Here is a 25,968-nt window from a genome sequence, read left to right as displayed (position 1 = left end):
CAAGCAAACAACAACTATCAACTGACCCCGATATTTGTTCTTAAGGAATGTTCCATCCATGACTATAACCGGTCTAATGCAGTTTAAGAATCCTCGAACACATGGACCAACAGCCATAAAAAGATATTTGAAGAAACGATCATCTTCAAGTTCCATGTGAAATATTGTACCTACATTTGCAAGTTTGAGAGCTGTAATGAACTTTAGATTTTCCTTTGCAATATTTTGTAGGAGCATCTCTATGTTGTGGGATGTCAAATGATTCACTATTCATCTCTACTGGCTCCCATGTAAAAGTCTCATATTTCGAATCATATGACTCATATGATTCCCATATAGCCGAAGTGGTCCCTATCACGTTATCACACAAGCCAACTTCAACTTCACAAACATGAACTTCATTCTCATTTAATGTATCCATTACAATTGGAGGATGAGGGTTTAAGTTATGAGCTTGGTTGCTGCCATATACTGAATTGTAATCTTTGCTTGACACTTTTTTGCTTTGATTACTTTTAGGTTCAAATGACGTATAAAGGGACCTCTAATGGATTTTCACTAAGAAGATAAAACTTCAAATCATGGCCATTGCTTAACTCAAATGGAGGAGCTTCGTGTTCCACTTTTATCTCATATATTCATCTTATCATTACGTCGAACTTTGAAGGGTCAACTTCTGCAAGGTCATATAATTCTGCCTGTAAATCTTTATGTGTTATTTCTTTACTGACAACGATGCCTTTTAACATGCCTCATTTGTATTTTCTTCGCCTCTCATCCCACGTACCACCGTAACGCACTAACATGGAAACATGTGACATTCTTAAACCACCTTATACTTTTCAATTGCTGCAAAAACTGATTTGAAGTTAGAATTTGACATATCACATAAACAAAGTTTATTAAAAAACAATAGTTAAATACTAAATAAAACGTGCATAGTCACACCCTCATGTTTACGATATTGACAGCTACGAAATGTTTAGGATATTGTAAGATACAAAAAACAATAGTTAAAAGTCATCCTAAATCAATTTATTTCAAATTAAACATTTCAATTTAAGAACATGCGAAATTTCTGCGAGATGTTTGTGAGATGTCTACCAGATGTTTGCGAGATAAAATAATAATAATAATAACTTGCTAACATCATTTGAAACATCTCTAAAACAACCTTAAATCAACCCTAAATCAACTTGAAACAATAAAAAATTATATTTGATTTTAAGATGCAAATATATATACATATAACACAACACGATTCAGATTCATATTTAAAAAAAAATTAAAACAAACCACAATGTGTGACATGTTCGCCGGAGTAGATGATGAACGACACCGGAATAAAGCGAAAAGTTGACAAACTTTGAGAGAGGAGAAAAATTGCAAATAGGTTTTTTTTTCTTTTTCCTTTACATAATATATGAGAAGGAGAATGCAACAAATGAGTTTTTTTTTTTCTTTACGTAATCTATGAATTGAAATTAAATAAGGATATTTTCGTCATTTCACCTCCAATTTATTGTAAATGTCAACTTTTTTTTACTATCAATCCTAAAAGTCTTTATCTACCACATTTTTTTGCCTATTTTTTTTCGTTGATTCCCCCTCTAACATCGCACTTCCATTTCCTCTTTCAATTTGCATGTTCTTTCTATTTCTTCGCATTTCTCCGCCCTAGCCATGGCGTCTAAGGGCAAAGGTATTGCCAATGATTCTTCTTCCGGTGAACGGAAGCTTCGCGATGACAATACTTCCTCCGCTGCCCGCAAGAGGCGCGACCGGAGCGTTCTCCAGTTTTTCGAGGATGTCGCTCCCGAAGTCGGTGGCGAAAGCGACAACAGTGATTTTTTTGATGGTAGATTCTATCTCTATCTCTCTCTTTCTTTTTTTTTATCAACTCATCGTCGTTGTTTTCGTCGCGTTTAGGGGTTTGGTGTACTGTTTGAAGCTTGTTTGTGTGTTTTATTGTTCTACACTGTGTTAGGTTTTGATAATTTGGTGTTGTTTCTATTGAAATTTGTCTGTTGGAGGTAATTTGTGAAGATGGTCGTATTATAGGCTCGTTTTGTTCGTTCTTGATGATCCGTTGTCTAAGACTATTTTGCTGCTTTGAGAAAGCTCGTTGAAGTAAAAGTTCACTCAAACGTTTTGATTTGAGAGGCGTTTGTCTCATTGTACAGGTTGATGATGATTTTAATATATTTGCTTAACATGTGGAGAGACTCGCTGCGTCGTATACGCTGCTGCTTCTAGCGAGATCGATTGAAGTAGCTGGAGTGTATCCGCTGCGGCTCTCTCTTCTTGGGTTTAGAGGCCCTGAATTTGTTTGTTCATGATTGAACTGATTTCGGAACTCAAAGCCGCCAGTTGTCGCAATTTTGTGAGTCATTTTTTTTTCCTTTCAAATTTCTCTTGTATCACTGTCTTTATATTAGAAGGTTTTGGTTTGGTTTTTTACTATGAGGAGGTATAAATTTTGGTTTTTGACTATGAGGAGGTATAAATTTTGGTTTTAAAGAGTGCAGTTTTTATGCTAAGCTATGAACTTCCCCCCCTCTATTTTTACACAAAATATTTGGAAAGGAACGGACTGGAAACTAATAGAAGTATGTCAACTAAACTCTCTAAGCCAGAACTAGGCAGCTGTGTACGAAAGTTGTTACAGCAAAGAATTAACTCAGAAAATGGGCAACTATGAAAGGCGTGGGAGTGTACTCCAAGAGGGCGTATGAACTTTATCCATCAGTTCAGTATTTTAATTTTTAATGTTTACGTTCATGTTAACCGTGAGTTGGGTGCATCTTCACTATCAGTTTCTTAAAACCATGGTTTTAGCGTACATAGGGCAAACTTACTTTTAAATAATAAATTTGGTTTTTGAAACTTATATTTGGGAATAACAATTATGGATAGGGAGTGCTGTTTTTTGGCCTCTTTGCACTCAATTGGGCCTTCTATATGTGCAGGTCCTTCATTTTAAAAGGAACGTTTTAACTTTTAAAATATTTGGTGTACTTGTTTGAGGTGCGTAGAATCATGCTCGAAGTTGACACTTCGGCACTGAAACCTGAAGGTTAAAATTTTAAGAATGGGATTACTTTTTTGGCTAAAAATTGCAATTTACTCTATTATTTTTATTTTAATAACTTCTCTGTTATTCTCTTTTCTCATTGGTATTTATACTGTGGAGTTTCAAAGAACTGAATGATATTTGTTAGTTCTGTTTGTACAATCAATTTGGGTTCTTGAAAAAAACTGGATTCAGGTTTCCCCCCCTCTTCCTTCTTCCTTAAATGATGGGTTGGTTTGGCCCCATTTTTTGACACTAAAAAAAATTGAGCTGAACTGAGTCCCTACTTTTTTATCTTTCTATCATAGGGAATTGAGTGCCCTTGATCCGTTGGCTAGATTCCCTAGTGTCCCCTGTCCATTAACAAGTTCATATATCATATAAGAATTCGGTCAGAAAGTCCGTATTTTTTCTTTTTTGCCCATGGTTAACGAAAAAAATCAATGTTTTTCTGTCCAAGTTGGGGTGTACATATTGCCTCTGTAAAGAGAAGCCTCAAGACAACCTATTCTTTTCTTTTTACTTAACTCTCTTATTTGGCAAAATAGATCTCATGGACATGGAGGATAATTTGGGGACATTACCGACATTTAAGAATGATGATGCAAAAGCTCAAGATATTCCATTCTTCCCAAAAGAAGAGGAAATGAATGAAGAAGAATTTGATAGAATAATGGAGGAAGTCTACAATAGAGCACCTGGATTAGGTGCATTTGCAGAAGAAAATTATGAGAACAAAAATTCCACTGGAAGAAACCCTCCCGCACAATCTGCCAGGGATACTATCTCTTTGTGGAAGGTTAAATGCATGGTATGGTGCTTTATCAATGGAAACAAATGCTTCAGGCAATAATTTAGCATCCACCTTTAACTTCCATTTTTTCTAACTTCATATGTTGATTCTTATGGTTTGGAATTTTATTTGTAGGTTGGGCGTGAGCGGCAATCCGTTTTTTGTCTTATGCAGAAATTTGTTGATTTGCACTCATTTGGTAACAAGCTACAGATAAAATCTGCGTTTTGTGTGGAGCATGTAAAAGGTTTTATTTACGTTGAAGCTCCAAGGCAGTATGATTTAATTGAGGTAACCTGAGACTTTCTGGTAATGCTAGCATAATTTTAGTGTTTGGTAACATGTACAACATTTGATGGGTAACTCTGGTTCCAGGCATGTAAAGGCATAACTGGAATATACTCTACTCGTGTAGCTTCTGTTCCCGAGAATGACATCTCTCAGTTGCTTTCTGTTCGAAGTAGAGTTAGTGAAGTCACTGTGGGTACGATGGCCCGTGTAAAAAATGGAAAATACAAGGGAGACCTTGCTCAGGTAGAGCGTACTAATTTGGGGAAGATTGGGTTTAAGCATTTTTAAAAACAAAATTCCTTTTTTTTTTTCAAAAAATAATATTCGGTGATTCCTTTAGATTGTTGCTGTCAACAATGCACGTAAGAGAGCAACAGTGAAGCTGGTTCCAAGGATTGATCTCCAAGCTATGGCCGAAAAATTTGTATGTAGTTTTGAATACCTTTTTAACTCTTATATCTTGAATGGGTGTTGTGTAATATTTTTCTGCTTGTTGCAACTTGCAACTACTATATGATCCCAAATTACTTGAAACCAATATATTTTTCCTACAGGTTTTTTCTTGCTTATTCCATTTAAATATTTCGATAGTTCTTTTGTTACATTTGTACACCACAAAAGTGTAGTTTTTTCTCATTCTTTCAACCTTAGCTTGGTTTTTAACCTTTTATTCAAGGATTTTACGCATCAGATTCTTTGTGGAGTTTTCCCAAAAAAAAAAAAAAAGAAACTGATCCTTTTTTAAATGGTAAATGCAGTTAAGGAATTAGGAAAAGGAAGAAATAGATCCTTTTAGGCTAGGGAAGGTGATTATATTTTTGGTCATGGGGGTATTTTTTATGGAATTGATTTCTTATTTAAATCACTAATATATTTTTTTCTTTTTTGGGGGAGGGGGAGTCAATTTTCTCCTTGTGCTGATAATATTCTGGCCTTTTCAGTTTCTGAAGCTTTTACTTTCAGTCAATGAATCTGGGATAGTGAAACAACCTTGCGGAGAAGAAAAAGTGTTAAATGCCCAACTTAATTGATTTTTTTTATCGGTGTAGCCTTATGGATGCTAAACTTATACCAAACATACACTGTACTTTTCAAGTGTGCTGAGTGTTGCTAAACCGTAGAAGGTTGAGTGGGTGTGTGGTGGGGGTAGTTCTTCGATTTGTCCTTGCCTCCTTGGTCAACTCCATGCATATTTCTATTAGATTGTAATGAAAAAATGTATCTGCTTTGGGAGGAAGGCATTGTAGTTTAATGAGTTTAAGAAGTCAATTGAATACAGGGTTAAATGCCGAACAACTTAGTTGACTTTTTTTTATCAGTGTAGCCTTATGGGTGCTAAATTTATACCAAACATATGTACTTTTCAAGAGTGTTGCTAAACCTAGAAGGGTGGGGGGGTAGTTCTTTGATGTGTCACTGCCTCCTTGGTCAACCCCATGCATATTACTACTAGATTGGAATGAAAAGATGAATCTTCTTTGGGAGGAAGGCATTGTAGTTTAATGAGTTCATGAAGTTAGTTGAATTCAGAATCTCATTTCACATGTTTTTCTGTATGAAAAGATTTGGTTGTAGATTTTCTCATAGAGTGTTCAATCGTAATTTGTAGGTGCAGTTTCTGATATAAAAATCTCTCTGTTTCTCTGGTTTCTTCTATATATACTTGATGCCTTTATGTTTTAAGAGAAATGTTATGTACATAAGTTGTCCTGAGATGATCTCTTTTTTCATTATAGGGTGGAGGAGCTGCTGCTAAGAAAACTGCCAATCCTGCCCCACGATTGATCAACTCTAGTGAACTTGCGTAATAAGAAATAGTTTGTTGCTTTTATTATGTTTACTCTCTTTATGGGTACATTGACATTGAGATTTTTTTCCTTGCCTTTTACAGCGAATTTCGACCACTTATGCAATTTAGACGTGACCGTGAAACCGGAAAGCTATTTGAGTTTCTTGATGGGATGATGCTCAAGGATGGATATCTATACAAAAAAATATCTTTAGATTCATTAAGCTGCTGGGGAGTGATGCCTTCTGAAGATGAGCTCTTAAAGTTCAAGCCTTCTGAGAGCAATGAGTCCAATGATCTGGAGTGGCTTTCTCAACTTTATGGTGAAAAGAAGAAGAAGAAGAAGAAGGTTGTTACAACTGAAAAAGGGGGTGGAAAAGGAGAGGGCTCATCAGGGTCTAGTTCCACAAGCAGCTTTGGAGATCATAATCTTGTTTGTTTTGGGTGAGTCCTTAGTTATATTTTCTCAATAATTGTGCTAACAGATTTCTGTGGGCTCATAACTCAACTACTTTGCAATGGTATTGGTAATCTTGCTGTCCCTTGCAGCCGGAAGGATTTTGGGATGATATTAGGAACATCGGAAAAAGATGATAGTTACAAGGTATGTATGTCACTTAAAATTTATTTTATTTATTATTTTTTAAAAATCATGGGTATCATCACTTAATTCTATTGCTTGTGATTGATCAATACTTTATTTCTTCTTTCTTCATTTCTATTTTCTAGATTTTGAAGGACAGCCCTGATGGATCTGTTGTGGTGAATGTGCAACGGAAGGAGTTGAAAAGTGGGGCTTTAGATGCCAAATTTACTGCTGCTGATCACAATGGAAAGATCATCTCTGTTTCAGACAATGTCAAGGTTTTAGAAGGATCATTGAAGGTTTGCTCTCTCTCTCTCTCTTTTTTAAAACCATCTACTGTTGGTGTACTGCATATAAAGTAGCCTGTTTTAAACAATTCATTTGAACTTACAGGATAAGCAAGGAATTGTTAAGCATGTATACAGACACACACTGTTTGTGTATGACGAGAATGAGGTGGACAATGATGGTTATTTCTGCTGCAAATCTAACATGTGTGAGAAAATCAAGATTTCTTATGATGTACCTGGTGGAAAGGTTGTATGAACTCTCGTTAATTTTTTTAATCAGTTGTTTAGCCTGTGCCCAATCCAACAATTTTTCTTCTCCATTTAGGAGGATGACAAGGGTTTCTCTGGTTTTGAGGATTTCTCCTCTTCTCCCAAGTCACCTTTATCACCTAAAAAGCCGTGGGCAGAGAAGGAAACTGGTCGTGAGTGTATGTGTTATATTACTGATGCATGGCGTTTTTGCTCAATATATTATTTTTTTGAGGACCTTCTCTGTATGCAGACAACCGTGATGACAGAGCAGATGGAATGTTCTCCATTGGTCAAACCTTGAGAATACGTGTTGGTCCTTTAAAGGGATACCTATGTCGTGTTATAGCCGTACGCAAAAGAGATGTTACAGTGAAGCTTGATTCTCAACAGAAGGTTCTTACAGGTGTGTTGGTTGTGATTGTACCTTGGCCCTGTTGAATATTGTATGAATACTGGTTGGTTTGGAGGGTAGTCAAATTTTCCTCTGTTATTTAATTTCTTAAATTTAATTTCCACAGTCAGATCTGATTTTCTTTCTGAGGTACAGAGAAAGAGCTCTGCAGCAGCACCTCTTAGGTACTTTAACTACAAGTATTAATGTCTTGTTGATCAGTTTGCTATAGATTGTACCTTCTCTGTTTCTTTACCTCTCTCATGCAGTACAAAAATCATTTTACAGTGAGGATCCCCTAAAACCGTTTGATATTCTGGGAAATGAAGGCGGCTCCCAAGGTTTGAATTCGTGTTTGAAATTTTGCAACTTACTGTCTTGTGTGAATTGGTTCACTTGAATGTTTGAGATGTTATATTTCTTTTTGTTTGAGTTGTTTTATTTTGCCATTTTCATTTCCTCTTAAAGTTCTCTTTTGGAAATGATTACTTGTTTGACACACTTGTTCTTTTTAAGATTGGATTGGCGGAGGGGGGTCATCTGCAGGTGGTGATGGCTGGAATTCTGCCAGGCCTTCTTCAGAAAGGTATGTTTTTGGATACTGGTACATGGATATTCTTTTTCTTTCTTCTTCTTTTTTAAAATATAAATAATAATTATAGTAATCGTTATTATTTTCAATTCTTGATTTAAACTAAGAAGCAACTGAAAAAAGCAAAGCATTTATGGATAGGTTAACCTTATTATTTTACACAGTCAAGTCTGAGCTTTGTAGAACATGATTATCTACCTGGTTTTCAATATATCGCTGTTGGTCGAAGTAGGTTCTCTTGAAGTTATATGAACCCATGATCAGGTGAAGTTGTATAAGGTAATTACTTGTGGATAGATCCTTGAGTGTGTACGTTTTGTTGAAATGCATTCAGTCTCATCTACCTGGCTTATGCATTCAGTCTTAAGCACAGTTTGTTAAAATTCCAAATGCCCAACTCTCCATCCCATGTTATTTAAAAGCCTAATTAAATCTGGCAGTCCACTCTCCGAATCTCGGTTCCAGCCCCTTCTCCTCTTCATCTTCTACTCTTCACTGTTGTTTGCTCTACGACTGTCGCCCAACCAACAGTGATCTTCGGTAGCACTAGTTATGCTGCTGCTTCTTTTTCTCTCACTTTAAGTTTGCTGTCTATTTAAATCTACTTCAATGCAACCTAAAATTAGTACTATTACAATTGATTGGGCATTATCATAAAATATACATATATATGCATGTGTGTGTGTATATATGTATGTGTATGTATTTATCTATATGTATATGTATGTATCTAGAAGAAAATAATAAATCCTTAACACATTTGTATCTTAGTTTTTCAGAAATTGGTGCATCATCGTATTGTATAGTATCTGTTTGTACGGCCATGTATATTTTTATCCATTGAAAATTTATAGTGCAAATTATCATGTTTTGACCTAGCAGTAAGAAATGAGACATTCTCAATAACCAAGAGGTCATGGGTTCAATCCATTTTGGCCACCTATCTAAGAAATAATTTCCTACAAGTTTTCTTGACACCCAAATGTTGTAGGGTCAGACGGGTTGTCCGTTAGTCGAGGTGCACGTAAGCTTGCTTGGACACTCACAGATATAAAATAAGTTTCTGGTGCAATGGTTGGTGCGTTGTATGATTTTTTTTTTTTTGGTAAGGAGTGAGGCAGTGAATGGTGTCACAGACATATTTTTCCAAAGTGTGTTTACCTTTGGTTATATGCTTCGATTACCCCCAGTTTATCCCATCTTTACTTTGCATAACTAGTTTAGGTGTTTGCTTTCCATTCTAGGTCATAAAGCTTGGGTGTGACGTTTCGGCATTTTCATATGCAAGCCTGCCAGAGAAGAAAATGTTCAAAATGTACTATAGGGGAGGCATACCAGTTGAATCCCCGCCCAAGCATTAGTTGTACTCTTTGCAAGCAACCCTTTTTCCTTGCAACTGACAGTCTTTAATGCTTATTGTAACGTCTATTAAAATGTATTTCTTTCTTTTCCGCGTTTTATAAATAAAATTTCCCTAAAACGCAAAGGAAGGTTACGACATACATCGACGTTACCCACAACTCTTGGATTTTGATCGGCTGACTTGTTCGTGAGTTAGAACAGTGTTAGTGCTTCAGTTTTCGCCTCCTCCATCTCAGCTTTATCACGGGTGAGTATCTCAATCGTTCAGTTAACATTTGCATTGCTTTCTTCTTCTTCTGTAACTCTTTGACAAGAACATCAAACTCCATTGTTTTCTGTTTTCATAGCATGGTATACCCATTGAGTTAGAAAAAACTCTCTAAAGTCTACATCTTCTTCTTCTTATACTTCTCGACTTCAACTTCCTTCGATAACCCATCAAACTCAACCTTCTTCCCATCCATATCACAACACACTCCCCTCCAATCCTCCATTTATAACAACTTCATCCCATCCATAGATAGCTTCTGTTTTTTGTTTAATAACAGCTGCTGTTTTAAATAGTTTCTGTTTTTTTTTTATAACTTAGATCATAGATGGCTGATGAAAGTTCGAGAAAAGATCCGGCATGGAAATGTGGTCAATTGCAAAATGACCAAGATATAAATAACGTTTGTCTGTGGATTTTGTTCGAAAGTAACAAAAGGAGGGGTATATAGAATGAAACAACACCTCGTTGGTGGTTATAGAAATGTCACCGCCTGTACAAAATGTCCGGATCACGTGAAGGAAGATATTAAAGAGTACATGTCCAAGAAAAAAGAGATTAAAGAACAAAGAAATCTGATTGTGGACATTGATGTAGAAGATTACGATATTGAGGATAAAGATGGAGTGTTAGTGTAAACAACAAAGCAACACTAAGGGGCCCGAGCTTGAAGAAGCCAAGGCAAAAGGGTCCAATGGATGCATTTTTTACTCCTAACCCAGAAACTGTGGTTCAAAATAGAAAGGACAAAGGAAAACAAACTTCATTGAATGCGACATACAAGAAGGAAATGAGAGAGCACACCATCCAAAGAATTGCTCGATGGTTTTATGATGCAGGAGTGCCTCTGAATGCTTGCACATATGAAAGTTTTGCCCCTATGATTGAGTCAATTGGACAATTCGGTCCTGGATTGAAACCACCATCTTATCATGAGTTAAGAGTTCCATGTTTGAAGAAGGAATTAGAAGCAACAAATGAGTTGATGAGTAACCATAAGGTAGAGTGGGCCAAGGTTGGATGCACTGTTATGGCTGATGGATGGACCGATAGAAGAAATAGGACATTAATTAACTTTTTAGTTAATAGTCCTAAAGGCACCATGTTTATTGAGTCCATCGATGCTTCATTTTATGTGAAAGATGGAAAGAAGATGTTCGAGTTACTTGAAAATTTTGTAGACCAAATTGGAGAAGCGAATGTTGTACAAGTAGTTACCGATAGTGCCTCAGCAAATGTGATGGTAGGTAAGAATGTAGACTACTTACAAGTTATAACTTTAATTTATTAGATTTAGTTGAGTTCTACGTTAAATGTGTACTTATTTTCTTTGTTAATAGGGAGATTGTTAGAAGCAAAACGGCCACAATTAATATGGTCTCCGTGTGCCGCTCATTGCTTAGATTTGATGTTGGAGGATATATACAAGATCTCGAATATTCGCAAAGCATTGAAAAGAGGCATAGAGATCAACAATTTCATATACGTTCGTCCTGGATTGTTAAACATGATGCGACGTTTTACTAACCAAAAGGAGTTAGTTAGACCAGCTAAGACTCGTTTTGCTACTGCTTGCATTACATTATCGAGTATACATCGTCAAAAGAATAATCTGAGGAAGATGTTTACTTCAGATGAATGGAAGGACAGCAAATGGAGTAAGGAGCAACAAGGGAAACGAGTAGTTCAGACTATTTTGTTGGCTAGTTTTTGGACTACAATTGTTTTCGCTCTTAAAGTATCTGGCCCACTAGTCCGAGTTCTTAGATTGGTTGATGGCGAGAAGAAGCCACCTATGGGATATATTTATGAGGCCATAGATAGAGCTAAGGAGGCTATTGCTAAATCCTTTAATAATAATGAAGAAAAATACAAGGACATTTTCATCATAATTGATAAAAGATGGGAGCTTCAGTTGCATCGTCCTCTGCATGCAGCGGGGTATTATTTAAACCCGTCATTCTATTATTCGAATCCTAACATCCAGGAGGATGATGAAATAGTTAATGGACTCTACTCATGCATAACGAAAATGGTTGCTTCATTGGAACCCGAAAGACTCAGAATGATGAGGTAGAGGTAATGCTAAAAGAGAGAGATCTGACATTGAACGCATTGAAGGAGAATCTTCACTTAGCCCAAAACCGCATGAAGAAATGGGCAGACACCAAAAGAAGGGAGTTGAAGTTCAAGGTGGGTGATGAAGTGTACCTAAAACTCAGACCTTATAGGCAGAGATCCTTAGCTCGGAAAAGATGTGAAAAGCTGGCACCAAAATTCTATGGGCCTTACACAATCATTGAAGAAATAGGAGATGTGGCATATAGATTGAAACTTCCACCAGAAGCGAGTATTCATGATGTGTTCCACATCTCACAATTGAAGCTCAAGCTAGGTAAGCAGCATGTTGTGCAGCAACAACAACCTATGTTGACAACAGATTTCGAGTTACAACTATGGCCAGAACAGGTATTGGGAATTCGCTGGAATAAAGATTTGGGAGCTAACGAATGGCTAGTCAAGTGGAAGAATTTATCAGAAACTGAAGCAACATGGGAAGCTGTCTATCAAATGAATCAACAGTTTCCCACATTCCACCTTGAGGACAAGGTGAATTTGGAACCGAGGGGTGTTGTGAGACCCCCAATCATACATACGTATGTTAGGAAGGGTAAGAAGGGAAATTCACCAACAAGTAATGAGAGAGAATGAGTGGGAAGTAAGAGAATGTGCAGGTGGGTCCCACTGGGTAGGAATTTGAGGGTGAGTATAAATAGAATGATTGGGAAATAGGGATAGGGATCTTTTTTGTTAACCATAGGGAAAAGAGGGGCGGCAGCAGCCGTAAAGGGGAGGGGGTATCCTTCTTGTAAAGGATGCTGGTATGTTCTTGATATTTACTGTTCTTGCTTTCATTTCATATTGTAGCTGTATCTTTTGGCTATATACATAAATAAAGAATCACAGGGGCTGTCTCTATTTAGCCATTGTTGAGTGTTTTATTAGAAAGTGGGTTAGAATCCTGACATTTGGTATCAGAGCCTAACAAAAAAAAAAAAAAAAAAACTGGGTGTTGTTACGCGTCGCATGGCATAAAGACAAATGGAGGAACGAATGGAAGGAACCGAGAAGGAGCTGTTGAGCATGAAAGAAATGCTACTGGAAATGAAGAAATCTATGGAAAGACTAACGGAGGAACTAAGAGAGAATCATAGCTATAAGAAAAGAGATGAATCCGGAACATCTGATGGATCCAGCATGAAGTTGAAAGGAAAAGTAGAAGAATCGGAAGTCTGTAATGAGATAAATGGAAATAATGTGGATCGAAGTAAGTACAAAAAGTTAGAAATGCCTATGTTCTTAGGTGAAAATCCTGAATCCTGGGTATATAGAGCAGAACATTTTTTTTAGATCAACAACCTGCCAGAAAACGAGAAGATCAAAGTGGCTGTGGTCAGCTTTGGGCAAGATGAAGTGGACTGGTACCGGTGGACACATAATAGGAAAAAAGTAGAGTCATGGGAAGACTTGAAAGGGAGGATGTTTGATTTTTTCAAGGACTCAGGGCAAACGAGTCTAGTGGCACGCTTGATTAGGATTCAACAAGATGGATCCTACAGTGAGTATGTGAAGAAATTTGTCACATATTCAGCTCCTCTCCCTCACATGGAGGAAAGTGTGTTACGCGATGCTTTTCTGACCGGTCTGGAACCCAATCTTCAAGCAGAAGTCGTTACGTCTCGAACATTGGAAGAATGTATGAGGGAGGCTCAACTAGTCAATGATCGGAATGTAGCAATGAAACTGACTAAGACCGAGGGCAGGACAGTGGAACCAAAGAAAAAAGAAGAGTATGCAGGAAAAATCCAAGATGGAACAGACAAAAGCTACATGAGGAAAACAGATTTTCCCATAAAACAAGTAACTATACCTATTAAGGGTAGTTATCAAAAAAATGAACCTCCTATCAAACGACTTTCAGACGCAGAATTCAGGTCCAGACTGGATAAGGGCCTATGTTTCAAATGCAATGAGAAGTATACGCCGGGGCACAGATGTAGAGTGAAGGAAAAAAGGGAGCTGATGTTATTTATCATGAATGAAGAGGAGAGCAAGGAAGAGAAAGACAAGATAGAAGAGGAACCAGGGGAAACAGTGGAATTAAACCACCTGGATTTTGCAGAAGGAGAGGAAATAGAATTGAAGACAATCCATGGGATGGCATCGAAGGGAACGATGAAGCTGAAGGGAAATATAAAGGGCAAAGGAGTGATAGTGCTGATTGATAGTGGAGCAACCCATAATTTTATACATAACCAGACAGTAAAGGAAAAGAACTTATACTTGGAAAAAGGTAATCCGTTTGCAGTTACAATTGGAGATGGCACCAAGTGTACAGGCAAGGGTGTTTGCAAGAGAGTGGAATTGGAACTACAAGGGGTTGTGGTGGTGGCTGATTTTTTTGCTATTGAGTTGGGAAATGTGGATGTAATATTGGGTATGCAGTGGCTGGATACAACAGGCACCATGAAGATACATTGGCCATCTCTAACAATGTCCTTTTGGTCAGGCAAACAGAAAATTATCTTGAAAGGAGACCCATCCCTCATCCAAGCAGAATGTTCCCTGAAAACCATTGAGAAAACGTGGGAAAATGAAGATCAGGGTTTTCTGTTGGAATTCCAAAAGTATGAAGTAGACACGGAGGTGGAAGTGGAGCAGGAAATGAAAGGGGACGAGGAAGAGATTCCAATGATTAAAAATCTGTTACAACAGTATGCAGACATCTTTGAGGATCCAAAAAAGCTACCCCTAAGAGAGAAATAGATCACCGTATATTGGTTTTACCGAACCAAAGGCCCATCAATGTCAGACCATATAAATATGGTTATGTACAGAAGGAGGAAATTGAGAAATTGGTGGTGGAAATGCTGCAAGCAGGTGTGATACGTCCCAGTCATAGCCCTTACTCCAGCCCTGTTTTATTGGTCAAAAAGAAAGATGGAGGGTGGCGCTTTTGTGTAGATTACCGGAAACTCAACCAAGTAACCATATCGGACAAATTTCCTATCCCAGTGATAGAAGAACTGCTGGATGAATTACATGGAGCCACGGTTTTCTCAAAACTAGATCTGAAGTCCGGTTACCATCAAATAAGGATGCAGAAGGAAGATGTTGAGAAGACCGCGTTCAGAACACATGAGGGTCACTATGAATTTCTGGTAATGCCCTTCGGTCTTACAAACGCACCAGCCACCTTCCAGTCCTTGATGAATCAGGTATTCAAACCTTTTTTAAGAAGGTGTGTATTGGTATTCTTCGATGATATACTTGTATATAGCAAGGATATATCAGAACATGAGAAACATCTAGGGATGGTATTTGCAGTGTTGAGGGATAACCATCTATTTGCAAATAAGAAGAAGTGTGTCATAGCTCACTCCAAAATCCAATATTTGGGGCATATAATTTCGAGTAAAGGAGTACAGGCTGATGAGGAGAAGATCAAAGACATGGTGAAATGGCCTCAGCCGAAAGATGTCACGGGTCTGAGAGGATTTCTGGGATTATCGGGCTATTATCGTAGGTTTGTGAAAGGATACGGAGAAATTGCAGCCCCCTTGACCAGATTGTTGCAAAAGAATTCTTTTGCGTGGGATGAACAAGCAACCGTGGCTTTTGAAAAATTAAAGATGGCCATGACTACTATCCCGGTGCTAGCACTGCCGAATTGGGATCTACCTTTTTTAATCGAAACAGATGCTTCAGGGACAGGATTGGGAGCTGTACTTTCACAGAATGGTCACCCCATAGCCTTCTTCAGCCAGAAATTGTCGACACGAGCTCAGGCCAAGTCCATTTACGAAAGAGAACTGATGGCTGTAGTATTATCAGTGCAGAAATGGCGTCATTATCTATTAGGAAGGAAGTTTACAATTATCTCAGATCAAAAGGCATTGAAATTTCTCCTTGAGCAGAGGGAAGTACAACCCCAATTTCAGAAATGGCTGACCAAACTTCTGGGATACGATTTTGAAATATTATACCAACCTGGATTACAAAACAAAGCAGCAGATGCCCTTTCTAGGATGGAATATCCGCTGGAAGTAAACTCCTTGACGACAACTGGCATTGTAGACATGGAAGTGATAGACAAGGAAGTCAACCAAGATGAGGAATTACAGAAAACCATTAAAGAATTGAAACAGAATCCAGAGGGAATTAGCAAATTTAGCTGGGAGAATGGGAAACTGTTCTACAAGAAGAGAGTGGTATTATCAAAGAAGTCGTCAGTGATCCCCACATTGCTGCATACATTCCATGACTCCATATTAGGAGGACACTCGGGATTCTTGAGGACATATAAAAGGATGAGCGGGGAGCTGTACTGGGAGGGAATGAAGGCTGATATAAAGAAATATGTGGAACAGTGTGAGATTTGTCAAAGGAACAAATATGAGGCCACGAAACCAGCAGGAGTATTACATCCACTTCCTGCTCCGGAAGCCATACTAGAAGAATGGTCAATGGATTTCATAGAAGGGTTAACCTAAGGCAGGGGGAATGAATGTGATAATGGTGGTGGTAGACAAATTGAGCAAGTATGATTATTTCATTACTATGAAGCATCCTTTCACAGCCAAACAAGTGGCGACTACATTCATTGAAAAGATTGTCAGCAAGCATGGGGTTCCAAAATCCATATTATCAGACAGGGATAAAGTCTTCATTAGCCACTTTTGGAATGAATTATTTACAACTATGGGTACTAAACTGAAAAGAAGCACGGCGTTCCACCCACAAACGGATGGACAGACGGAAAGGGTAAACCAATGTCTGGAGACATACTTGAGATGCTTCTGCAATGAGCAACCTCAAAAGTGGCATAAGTTCATTTCATGGGCTGAACTGTGGTATAACACCACTTTCCATTCATCCATACGCTCCAACCCTTTCAAGATTGTATATGGGAGACAACCACCCCCAATTTTATCCTACCGAACCCAAAAGACTCAGAATGATGAGGTAGAGGTAATGCTAAAAGAGAGAGATCTGACATTGAACGCATTGAAGGAGAATCTTCACTTAGCCCAAAACCGCATGAAGAAATGGGCAGACACCAAAAGAAGGGAGTTGAAGTTCAAGGTGGGTGATGAAGTGTACCTAAAACTCAGACCTTATAGGCAGAGATCCTTAGCTCGGAAAAGATGTGAAAAGCTGGCACCAAAATTCTATGGGCCTTACACAATCATTGAAGAAATAGGAGATGTGGCATATAGATTGAAACTTCCACCAGAAGCGAGTATTCATGATGTGTTCCACATCTCACAATTGAAGCTCAAGCTAGGTAAGCAGCATGTTGTGCAGCAACAACAACCTATGTTGACAACAGATTTCGAGTTACAACTATGGCCAGAACAGGTATTGGGAATTCGCTGGAATAAAGATTTGGGAGCTAACGAATGGCTAGTCAAGTGGAAGAATTTATCAGAAACTGAAGCAACATGGGAAGCTGTCTATCAAATGAATCAACAGTTTCCCACATTCCACCTTGAGGACAAGGTGAATTTGGAACCGAGGGGTGTTGTGAGACCCCCAATCATACATACGTATGTTAGGAAGGGTAAGAAGGGAAATTCACCAACAAGTAATGAGAGAGAATGAGTGGGAAGTAAGAGAATGTGCAGGTGGGTCCCACTGGGTAGGAATTTGAGGGTGAGTATAAATAGAATGATTGGGAAATAGGGATAGGGATCTTTTTTGTTAACCATAGGGAAAAGAGAGGCGGCAGCAGTCGTAAAGGGGAGGGGGTATCCTTCTTGTAAAGGATGCTGGTATGTTCTTGATATTTACTGTTCTTGCTTTCATTTCATATTGTAGCTGTATCTTTTGGCTATATACATAAATAAAGAATCACAGGGGTTGTCTCTATTTAGCCATTGTTGAGTGTTTTATTAGAAAGTGGGTTAGAATCCTGACACATTATTCAGACAACTTTTAGCAATCAGACAAAGGGACAAAATATCTCCAGGTAAATTTCAACTAAACGATTACTCAACGATACTAGCAACAAGCTCTTCTATTAATATATATATTTTTTTGTTTGTGCCTATAGTGGAATGGTGGGATAATTTTGGACAATCAACTCCAAACTTGCAAAAGTTTACTGTGAGAATTTTAGGTCTTACTTGTAGTGCAAGGATGCGAGCGTAATTGGAGTGTGTTTGAACAGGTTACCTTTCCTCTCCTTAAGTACATTGAGAATGATAATCAAAATTTGTTGGTTCACTGACAATGAAACTTTCTAATTTTTCAGCTTCATAGCAAGAAACGAAATAGGCTTGCTCAAAGTCGTTTGAATGATCTAGTGTTCATCAAATACAACAGAGCACTAAAACGTCGATACAACCTACGAGATATTGTCGACCCCATCTCCTTGAAAGATATTGATGATAGTAATGAATGGTTGATTGGAAGATTGGATGACGATTCTTAGGAGGATGATGAGTTGGTATTTAACGATGATTCTTTAACGTGGGGTGATGTTTCTAGAGCTGTCGGAGCAAAAGAACCATCATTCTATTCTAGAGCTAGTACCTCTAGACTTGACTATTGTTTCATGTTCATCCTCGTCTACCACGCAACGGAAACAAGTAAATTTAGATGACTTCGATTTGGAAGAAGAAGATACTGATGGCTATAAGTCTAACGAAGGATTGAATGAAGACGAGGATCAATTTAGTGATGATGAGTTTGATCTTTAGGGATGAACTTTTATTTTGATTATTGACTTATTGAATACTGGGTAGTTTTTTGTTGTGTTTTGTTGTTTAGGCTACTTATATTGGGTACCTATATTTTATACATTGTTGCTCTGCTATATGTGTGTATATATATATTTTCTTATCTTTTTATATATAGTGCGCCTTATGAAAAAAAGCTTGCCCTTTTTTTTGCGCCTTGCACCTAGGCTCCAGAGGACCAATGCGCCTTAGTGCGCCTTGAGCCTTCAAAAACACTGGGGACAGTTCATCGGGCTCTGTTGCCCGGATGGAGGAGCGAGTTATGGAGCTAGATAACTCCCAGAAGGATATAATAGAAATGATAAATGGCATGTCAGAGGACTTTCAAGCCACCCTGGATGTCGTTAGAAATGAAATCGTAGAGGTGAACACGAAGGTGAACCTTACGATGCGAGCGTTGGCCAATCAAGCTCCAGCTGGAGGAGCGATCGCAGTTGGCAAGATAAAGATCCCGGAACCCAAGCCCTTCTGTGGGGCAAGGGATGCAAAGGCATTGGAAAACTTTATCTTCGATATTGAGCAGTACTTTAAAGCCACAAACATCGTGGCAGAGGAAGCCAAGGTGACATTGGCAACCATGCATCTATCTGAGGATGCAAAGTTATGGTGGAGGTCCCGATACATTGACATTCAGGAAGGGCGTTGTGTAATAGACACATGGGACAGTTTGAAGAGAGAACTCCGCTCGCAGTTTTTCCCTGAGAATGTCGAGATTCTGGCTCGACGAAAACTGCGGGAATTAAAGCACACTGGAAGCATTCGGGAGTATGTGAAGCAGTTTGCGGGGCTGATGTTGGACATATCCGACATGACCGAAAAGGACAAGATCTTTAGTTTTGTTGAAGGACTGAAGCCGTGGGCAAGGACTAAGCTATACGAGCAGAAGGTCCAAGACCTCGTATCAGCCTATGTGACAGCTGAACGCTTGTTTGATCTGTCTAGTGACGTTCAAGAGACGAGACGTCAACAAAAGCTCTTCACTTGGAAGAGATAGAAACAACTGATCGAATTATCCCGAAGTTGTCAGTGGAAATAGAAGTCCCGGTAGAGACCGCAAGCCTCCTCAGTCAAATACAGGGAACAACGGGCAGAGGCCCAATAATCAGAGGACATCCCACGCTTCTATCAGTTGCTACATTTGTAACGAACCACATCGGGCAAGGGAATGCCCAGATAAAGCTGCCTTCTATGTCTTTCAGGCCTCGTTAGCTGCAGACTCAGATGACACGTCGGGGCCACCAGAGAAGGAAGTGGAGCAAGTAGAAGAAGTTCAGAATGTTAGAATGGGAGCCAAAGAAGGAAGTGGAGCAACTGTAGGTGGGGACCACAAATGAGTGGAACGACGCACGATACAAGAGGGACCACTGTAGGTGGGGGGAGTGAATATAAATAAGGGAGAGAGAGAGAACGGGTAGCTTTTGTTTTGGGTAGTAAAGAATCCTATTGTTTTATTCTTGAAAGATAGGATAGCAGGAGAGGGAAAGGAATCCATCGAATGGGCTCATAACCAATTCGGTTAGAGTGTTCTGTATTATTTCTGCAATTTTCATCTTAGTAATATCGAGTATCCTTCATCTTTATATATTGGAAGTGGGAATAGCTGGTATCCCATCACTAACCCCACCGTTGTGCAGACAGACCTTAGGCAACCTAAAGGACTGAGAACGATCTCGGCCATGCAACTGAGAGAGAACTGTGTTCGAGAAGACACAAGGTGTGTCGTTGAGAAATATGGAGATGGGAAACGTGAGAGTTTGCCCATGCCAGGATCGCCTACGGAGAATAATCATCGTATGGCACAGTCAGAGTCACCTAGACTCTGGAGACAATCAAAGAGATTGTCGAGTGCAGGATTCGCTAGACCTGCAGGAGCTCCGTATAAAGCACAAGGCTTTTTGCGTGAGGAAGAGAATTGGCGGTTGTGTGTCAACAACCGTGTCCTAAAGCAAGCCCCGTGGAGAGGGCCAATTCTTGGGTCTGTGAGCATGACCCAACCTGTTGAAACTTACACTGAGGCGTGTAGTCATGCGTTGAGTGGTGTCCTACTGCAGAATAGACACCCTATCGCATTTGAGAGTCAGAAGAAGAGTGCCACCGAGGGCAATTATACAATGTTTGAAGAAGAAACGCTGGCCATAGCACACAGTCTGAGGGATGGGAGACGGGGTTCCCATAGATTAACGTTTGTCAAAGAGATGAACAACGACGTTGCCTGCCATTTCGGTACTCGGCCGAATCTGAGTTCGAATCAAGCAAGGAGACGAAGAGTCATGCCCAAACCTGATTTCGAGTCAGAACGCAAGAAGAGCAATCGTGGGGTTCCACATGTGTCGGCTCGTACACAGGCCTGTCAAGCTGATGTCCCAATGCGAGACGCGTCAACAGAATCCACGAAGGAAAACTCTGTCGCTCATGATGGTAGGAGTTCGACGAAGGCCGGCCAATTAGCGCAAAGGAACGGGGGTCGTTCGTTGGAGGCAACACAACCGGGTGTTACAGCTATGAAGAAATCATCAACTGAAGGAAGTCCAACCATGAGTGTTGGTGACGGACAATATGTATTGTCGCGTCCTGTTGATTTTTCTTGTATGAAGGAGCCTCAGACTCGTAACCTTGCCAAGAAGTGGAAGCGTAGATTAGACACTGTTCGAGCCAATTTGGAGATAGTCTCAAAGCGGTTGAGAAGATGGGCAGATGGGAAGCATCGCCCCCTGGACCTTCATGTGGAAGGTCAGGATATCGTGACGCCGCGACCTGAACTGATGCGGTTTCTGAAGATACGAAGATCTTCACCTCGTGAGAGCACACGAGGAATCAACAGAAGTTGAAGAAGAAGACCCATGGGGAGGATACACAAGTTCGTGATGAAGCAGAAGAGCCTCCTCATGGAAGAAGCCTGTGGAAGACGTACCAAGACCGTGAAGCATGGAGGCAGAAGATCGAAGGATTCCAGCTTTGCCAGTCGACGGGGACGTCAACTGTTTAAGTGGGGGAGTGTGTCACGGACATATTTTTCCAAAGTGTGTTTACCTTTGGTTATATGCTCCGATTACCCTCAGTTTATTCCATCTTTACTTTGCATAACTAGTATAGGTGTTTACTTTCCATTCTAGGTCATAAAGCTTGGGTGTGATGTTTCGGCATTTTCATATGCAAGCCTGCCAGAGAAGAAAATGTTCAAAATGTACTATAGGGGAGGCATACCAGTTGAATCCCCGCCCAAGCATTAGTTGTACTCTTTGCAAGCAAACATTTTTCCTTGCAACTGACAGTCTTTAATGCTTATTGTAACGTCTATTTCAATGTATTTCTTTCTTTTCCGCGTTTTATAAATAAAATTTCCCTAAAACGCAAAGGAAGGTTACGACATACATCGACGTTACCCACAACTCTTGGATTTTGATCGGCTGACTTGTTCGTGAGTTAGAACAAGTGCCGCACAATCGTCGAGGTGCACGTAAGCTTGCTTGGACACTCACAGATATAAAATAAGTTTCTGGTGCAATGGTTGGTGCGTTGTATGATTTTTTTTTTGGGCAAGGAGTGAGGCAGTGAAATTAACTGGTGGAGATACGACCATTAGAAATTTATAATGCTATGGTATGAAAAATTGTGATGGATATTTTTTGAACACGCGTGCATCAGGATGTGTTATGGTCAGTCAAATGTTGAAATTCTCGTTTGTTTATGTCTGAATGAATACTTTTATTTGTTGTATCTAATCTATAAGCCGTTTACTGTTTGCACAACTTAAATACAATATTTTTAGATTTATCTTATCTAGCATCAAATTGTTGCTTATTGAGACATTTGTATATATGGAGTTAACTGCCTTTTACCTATGTACCTTTACAATGTTATTTATGTGAATGCCCTGCAGAAGTCCTTGGCCCAGTTTCCCTGAGTCTGGTACCTCGGTTGGTTTTTCTCTTCCTTCTCCCTCTGTTGTTCTTTGTGCTGTTAAATGTTAATGTTCCAAAAAAAATTCCATGCATATCTTTCTTCCTCTTTTTGGTTGCAGAATGGCCCAGGGTCCAGTTCTACAAATCCTTTTGGTTCTGATGCTAAAAATGGTACACTTAATAGGGTGTTTTGCTTTAGTAAACGATGCTTTATTTTGCACGAATGTTATTTATGAGAAACTGGTTGTTGCTTTATTACAGATGAAGATTCTCCTTGGATTAGCAAGTTGACTCCAGAGGCAAGCACATCCTGGGGTGCTGCAAAATCAAGTGTAGATACTGCAAACGACGGTCAAGCCTCTGGATGGGGAAAGAGCGATTCTAAAATTTGTTCAGATGGCAATGCCTCTGGTGCTTTGGGCAAAACAGTAGTACCTAGTGGAGATTCTGCAGGCTTTACAGATTCAGAATCTGGAGGTTGGAAAAAGAATCAAAGTGCTAATTTTGGTGATGATAACGCTCCAGTCGAAACTTCTGCCGATAGGTGGGGCAGCAAAAGTAGATCAAGTGGAAGCTGGGGCGATCAAAATGCTTCAACCACTGTCTCTGAGATTCAGCCAGCTGGCAAAGGAAATGCAGGTGCCTGGAATGTAGGCACTGCCAAGGATGAGTCAGGTGGGTGGGGTAAACCAAAGAACGTTGGGGATGTTGGCAGTTCTGCTTGGAACAAATCTACTGCTGGTGATGGAGACGGTCAAAACGGCAGTTGGAATAAACCAAAACCTTCTAATCACGATGGAAATGTTGGAAAAAAAGAATGGGGACAGGGTAATGAAGCCAGTGATAATGGTAACAAATGGCAGAGTTCAAGGTCTGATGGTGGAAAAAAATGGGGCACTAATGAAGCAGAACGTGAGGGTGGAAGCAGTTGGAATACATCCAAGTCGTCTGATGTTGGTCCTGCTAGTTGGAAAGATAAACCCGACTCCTCAAGTTTGACAGCTCCTAAAGGAGATCAATGGGCAGAAGGTTGGGATAAGCAGCACAGTTCAAATGATACAAAAGCCTCTGATGACAATTCTTCTTGGAATAAAAAACCTGTTGAAAGTGGGAAAGATGGCGAGCTTAAGAATCAAGGCAGTGGTTGGAATGTTGGAAAAACTTCTGGTGGAGATTCTGCATCCGGATGGGGTCAGACCAGCAAGGAAGCTGATTTGAGTGATCAAGCAGGTAGCTGGGGTTCTAATTGGAAAAAGAATTCTGATACCAGGAATGAAGATTCTAGTTCGGCCAAGAAAAGCAGCTGGGGTTCTGGAAGTGGAAATTCTAACTGGGGAGAGAAAAGCAATTGGAACTCAGGAAATGAATTTAATGCTATCACCGGTGGTGCTGAAGCTCAAACTGACGTTTCTAATGATACCTCAGGTTATGGGAGTTGGAAGCCAGAAAGTAGTGATAGAGGAGGATATCGTGGAAGAGGTGGTTTTAGAGGAAGGGGTGAAAGGGGCCGGTTTGGTGGCAGAGGCAGATCTGATAGAGGTGGTTTTGGCAGAGGTGGTTCAGACAGAGGTGGTTTTGGAGGCAGAGGCCGTGGGAGGTGGAACAGTGAAGGTGGTTCAAATGATGGTGAAAATAAAGGATGGAGTGGTGGTGGCGGCGGCGGCAGCGACAACAAAGGATGGGGCAGTGGTGGTGGAGGCAGCGACAATAAAGGATGGAGCAGTGGTGGTGACGGCAGTAACAATAAAGGATGGAGTACTGGTGGTGAAGGCAGTGGCAATAAAGGTGGTGGTGACAACAAAGGCTGGGGTAGTGGCAGTGGCGGCAGCAGCGACGATAAAGGATGGAGTGGTGGTGGAAATGGTGTTGGTGGTGGTGACAATAAAGGATGGGGCAGTGGTGGTGGCGGTAGTAACGACAATAAAGGATGGAGTGGTGGTGACAACAAAGGATGGGGCAGTGCTGGCGGCAGCAGCGACAATAAAGGGTGGAGTAGTGGTGGCAGTGGTGGCGACAATAAAGGATGGAGTAGTGGAAGTGGTGGTGGCGGTGACGGTTGCGGAGATAAAGGGTGGAGTAGCGGTGGTGGTGGCGACAACAAAGGATGGGGTGGTGGTGGTGAGTCTGGTGACAAGGGGTGGAGTAGTGGAGGTAGTCGCGAATGGGAGAAATCTGGATCAGATCGAGGTGGATTTGGTGGCAGAGGTCGTGGAAGATGGAGCAGTGGAAGTGGTTCAAATGACAGTGACAGTGGGAGTGGGGGGTGGAGTGGTGGTGGTGATAGATCAGACCGAAGTGGAGGTGGATTTAGAGGTAGAGGCCGTGGAAGATGGAACCAAGAAGGTTCCTACGATGGTGACAATGGAGGGCAAAGAGGTGGATATGGAGGCCGAGGACGTGGGAGATGGAATCAAGAAAATGGTTCAAATGAAGGTGGTGACAATGGTGGGTGGAGTGGTGGTAGAGGTGGATTTGGAAGTCGAGGCCGTGGAAGTTGGAATCAAGACGATGGTGGTTCAGGAGGATGGAGTGGAGGAAATGGTGGTAGAGGCGGATTTGGCGGCCGAGGTCGTGGAAGGAGGAATCAAGACAGTTCAAATGATGGCAATAATGATGATAAACCTGCAAGCTGGAGCACAGGTTCAGGTAATAGTGGAGGGTGGAACAGTGGCGGTGGTGGTGGTGGTGGTGGTGCAGGATCTTGGAACCAAGGAGGTGATGAAAAGAACCAGCAGCAACATAGTTGGAAGTCTAGCAATGATGGCGGTCAGGGATCTGGTTGGAAGGAACCAAGTGGGAGTGATCACAATAATTGGGAATCATCTGGTTCTTCTGGTGCAGGTAATAGTTCTGGGTGGAACAATTCGACTACAGGCAAGGAGACGGAAGAGAGTGGTGGTCACAACAGCTGGAACCAAACGACAAAGACGGATTCTCAAGGTGGAGGCTGGCAGAAGTCAGCATCTAGTTGGAATGCCGGAACTGAGAATCAAACAGTGACCAAGGATGTGAGTTCAGTTTCTAAAGATGGAGGTTGGGGAAAGTCTGCTGAGCCATCAACCCTGGACAAAGAAATAGCCAACGTAGGTGCCCAAGGAGGAGGAGCAGCAGGTTGGGAGAAGCCTACATCTAGTTGGAATACAGAGCAGTCTCGAGGCGAAAACAACAGCGGAGGAGGACGAGGAGGAGCTCGGGGTAAATAAGGAAATCATTAAACATAATCTTCATAACATTATGCCCCTTTTGGGTCATAATGGATGTTCTAATAATCACAAACTATTGAATTGAGCATGCTTTGATTAACTAAGGAAATCATTAGGATTCAAATATCTTTCTCATTGTTTGAGAGTCTGTCTTGACCAATTGCTTCAATGATATTGTTTCTTGTTATCCTTTTTCCTCTTTGCGTTTTCTCCTAATGCACGTTGTTTGTCTATGAATTCTCGATTTTCAAGCGTATGTGTTAACAATTGATCTTGACAGTTGATAATAACTTTTGAATTTCCGAATGACAATGGTGTGGCACAGTGCAGGGCGGTGTTTTGCTTGTTTTGGGGGAGACAGACAATCATCCT

General features: G+C 40.3%; 3 protein-coding genes across 6 annotated transcripts; all 3 read left to right on the top strand.

Annotated features, from left to right (window-relative positions):
- The first annotated feature begins 1,600 nt into the window (after positions 1 to 1,600).
- Positions 1,601 to 25,908, top strand: LOC101208989 (protein RNA-directed DNA methylation 3). 2 transcript variants are annotated; one of them, XM_031881096.1, is made up of 19 exons: positions 1,725 to 1,858; positions 2,184 to 2,383; positions 3,622 to 3,884; positions 4,002 to 4,157; positions 4,242 to 4,400; positions 4,498 to 4,581; positions 5,894 to 5,961; positions 6,049 to 6,390; positions 6,496 to 6,550; positions 6,676 to 6,831; positions 6,926 to 7,069; positions 7,148 to 7,250; positions 7,325 to 7,477; positions 7,593 to 7,650; positions 7,754 to 7,806; positions 7,982 to 8,051; positions 22,372 to 22,408; positions 22,513 to 22,564; positions 22,655 to 25,908. In XM_031881096.1, exons 3-19 carry the CDS (start codon positions 3,627 to 3,629, stop codon positions 25,594 to 25,596), a joined length of 4,890 nt encoding a protein of 1,629 aa, XP_031736956.1. In that variant the 5' UTR covers positions 1,725 to 1,858; positions 2,184 to 2,383; positions 3,622 to 3,626; the 3' UTR covers positions 25,597 to 25,908. The 2 variants fall into 2 exon arrangements, with proteins under 2 accessions (XP_031736955.1, XP_031736956.1); XM_031881095.1 differs by lacking the exon at positions 2,184 to 2,383 and having other exon boundaries at positions 1,601 to 1,858.
- LOC116402111 lies at positions 10,348 to 17,619 on the top strand. Of its 3 annotated transcripts, none has more exons than XM_031881097.1 (3): positions 10,348 to 10,934; positions 11,028 to 11,760; positions 16,714 to 17,619. In XM_031881097.1, exons 1-3 carry the CDS (start codon positions 10,382 to 10,384, stop codon positions 16,715 to 16,717), a joined length of 1,290 nt encoding a protein of 429 aa, XP_031736957.1. In that variant the 5' UTR covers positions 10,348 to 10,381; the 3' UTR covers positions 16,718 to 17,619. The 3 variants fall into 3 exon arrangements, with proteins under 3 accessions (XP_031736957.1, XP_031736958.1, XP_031736959.1); XM_031881098.1 differs by having other exon boundaries at positions 11,028 to 11,785; positions 16,739 to 17,619; XM_031881099.1 differs by lacking the exon at positions 16,714 to 17,619 and having other exon boundaries at positions 11,028 to 12,753.
- Positions 17,766 to 21,693, top strand: LOC116402112. Its single transcript, XM_031881100.1, has 2 exons — positions 17,766 to 17,920; positions 18,005 to 21,693. The coding sequence occupies exon 2, from the start codon at positions 20,168 to 20,170 to the stop codon at positions 21,317 to 21,319; it is 1,152 nt and encodes a 383-aa protein (XP_031736960.1). The 5' UTR covers positions 17,766 to 17,920; positions 18,005 to 20,167; the 3' UTR covers positions 21,320 to 21,693.
- Positions 25,909 to 25,968: the final 60 nt, after the last annotated feature.

The sequence above is a fragment of the Cucumis sativus genome, chromosome 2 (assembly GCF_000004075.3).
Source record: "Cucumis sativus cultivar 9930 chromosome 2, Cucumber_9930_V3, whole genome shotgun sequence".
Lineage (NCBI taxonomy): Eukaryota > Viridiplantae > Streptophyta > Magnoliopsida > Cucurbitales > Cucurbitaceae > Cucumis > Cucumis sativus.
Note: the sequence above shows the minus strand (reverse complement) of the source record. Positions and strands in the feature narration are given on the sequence as shown.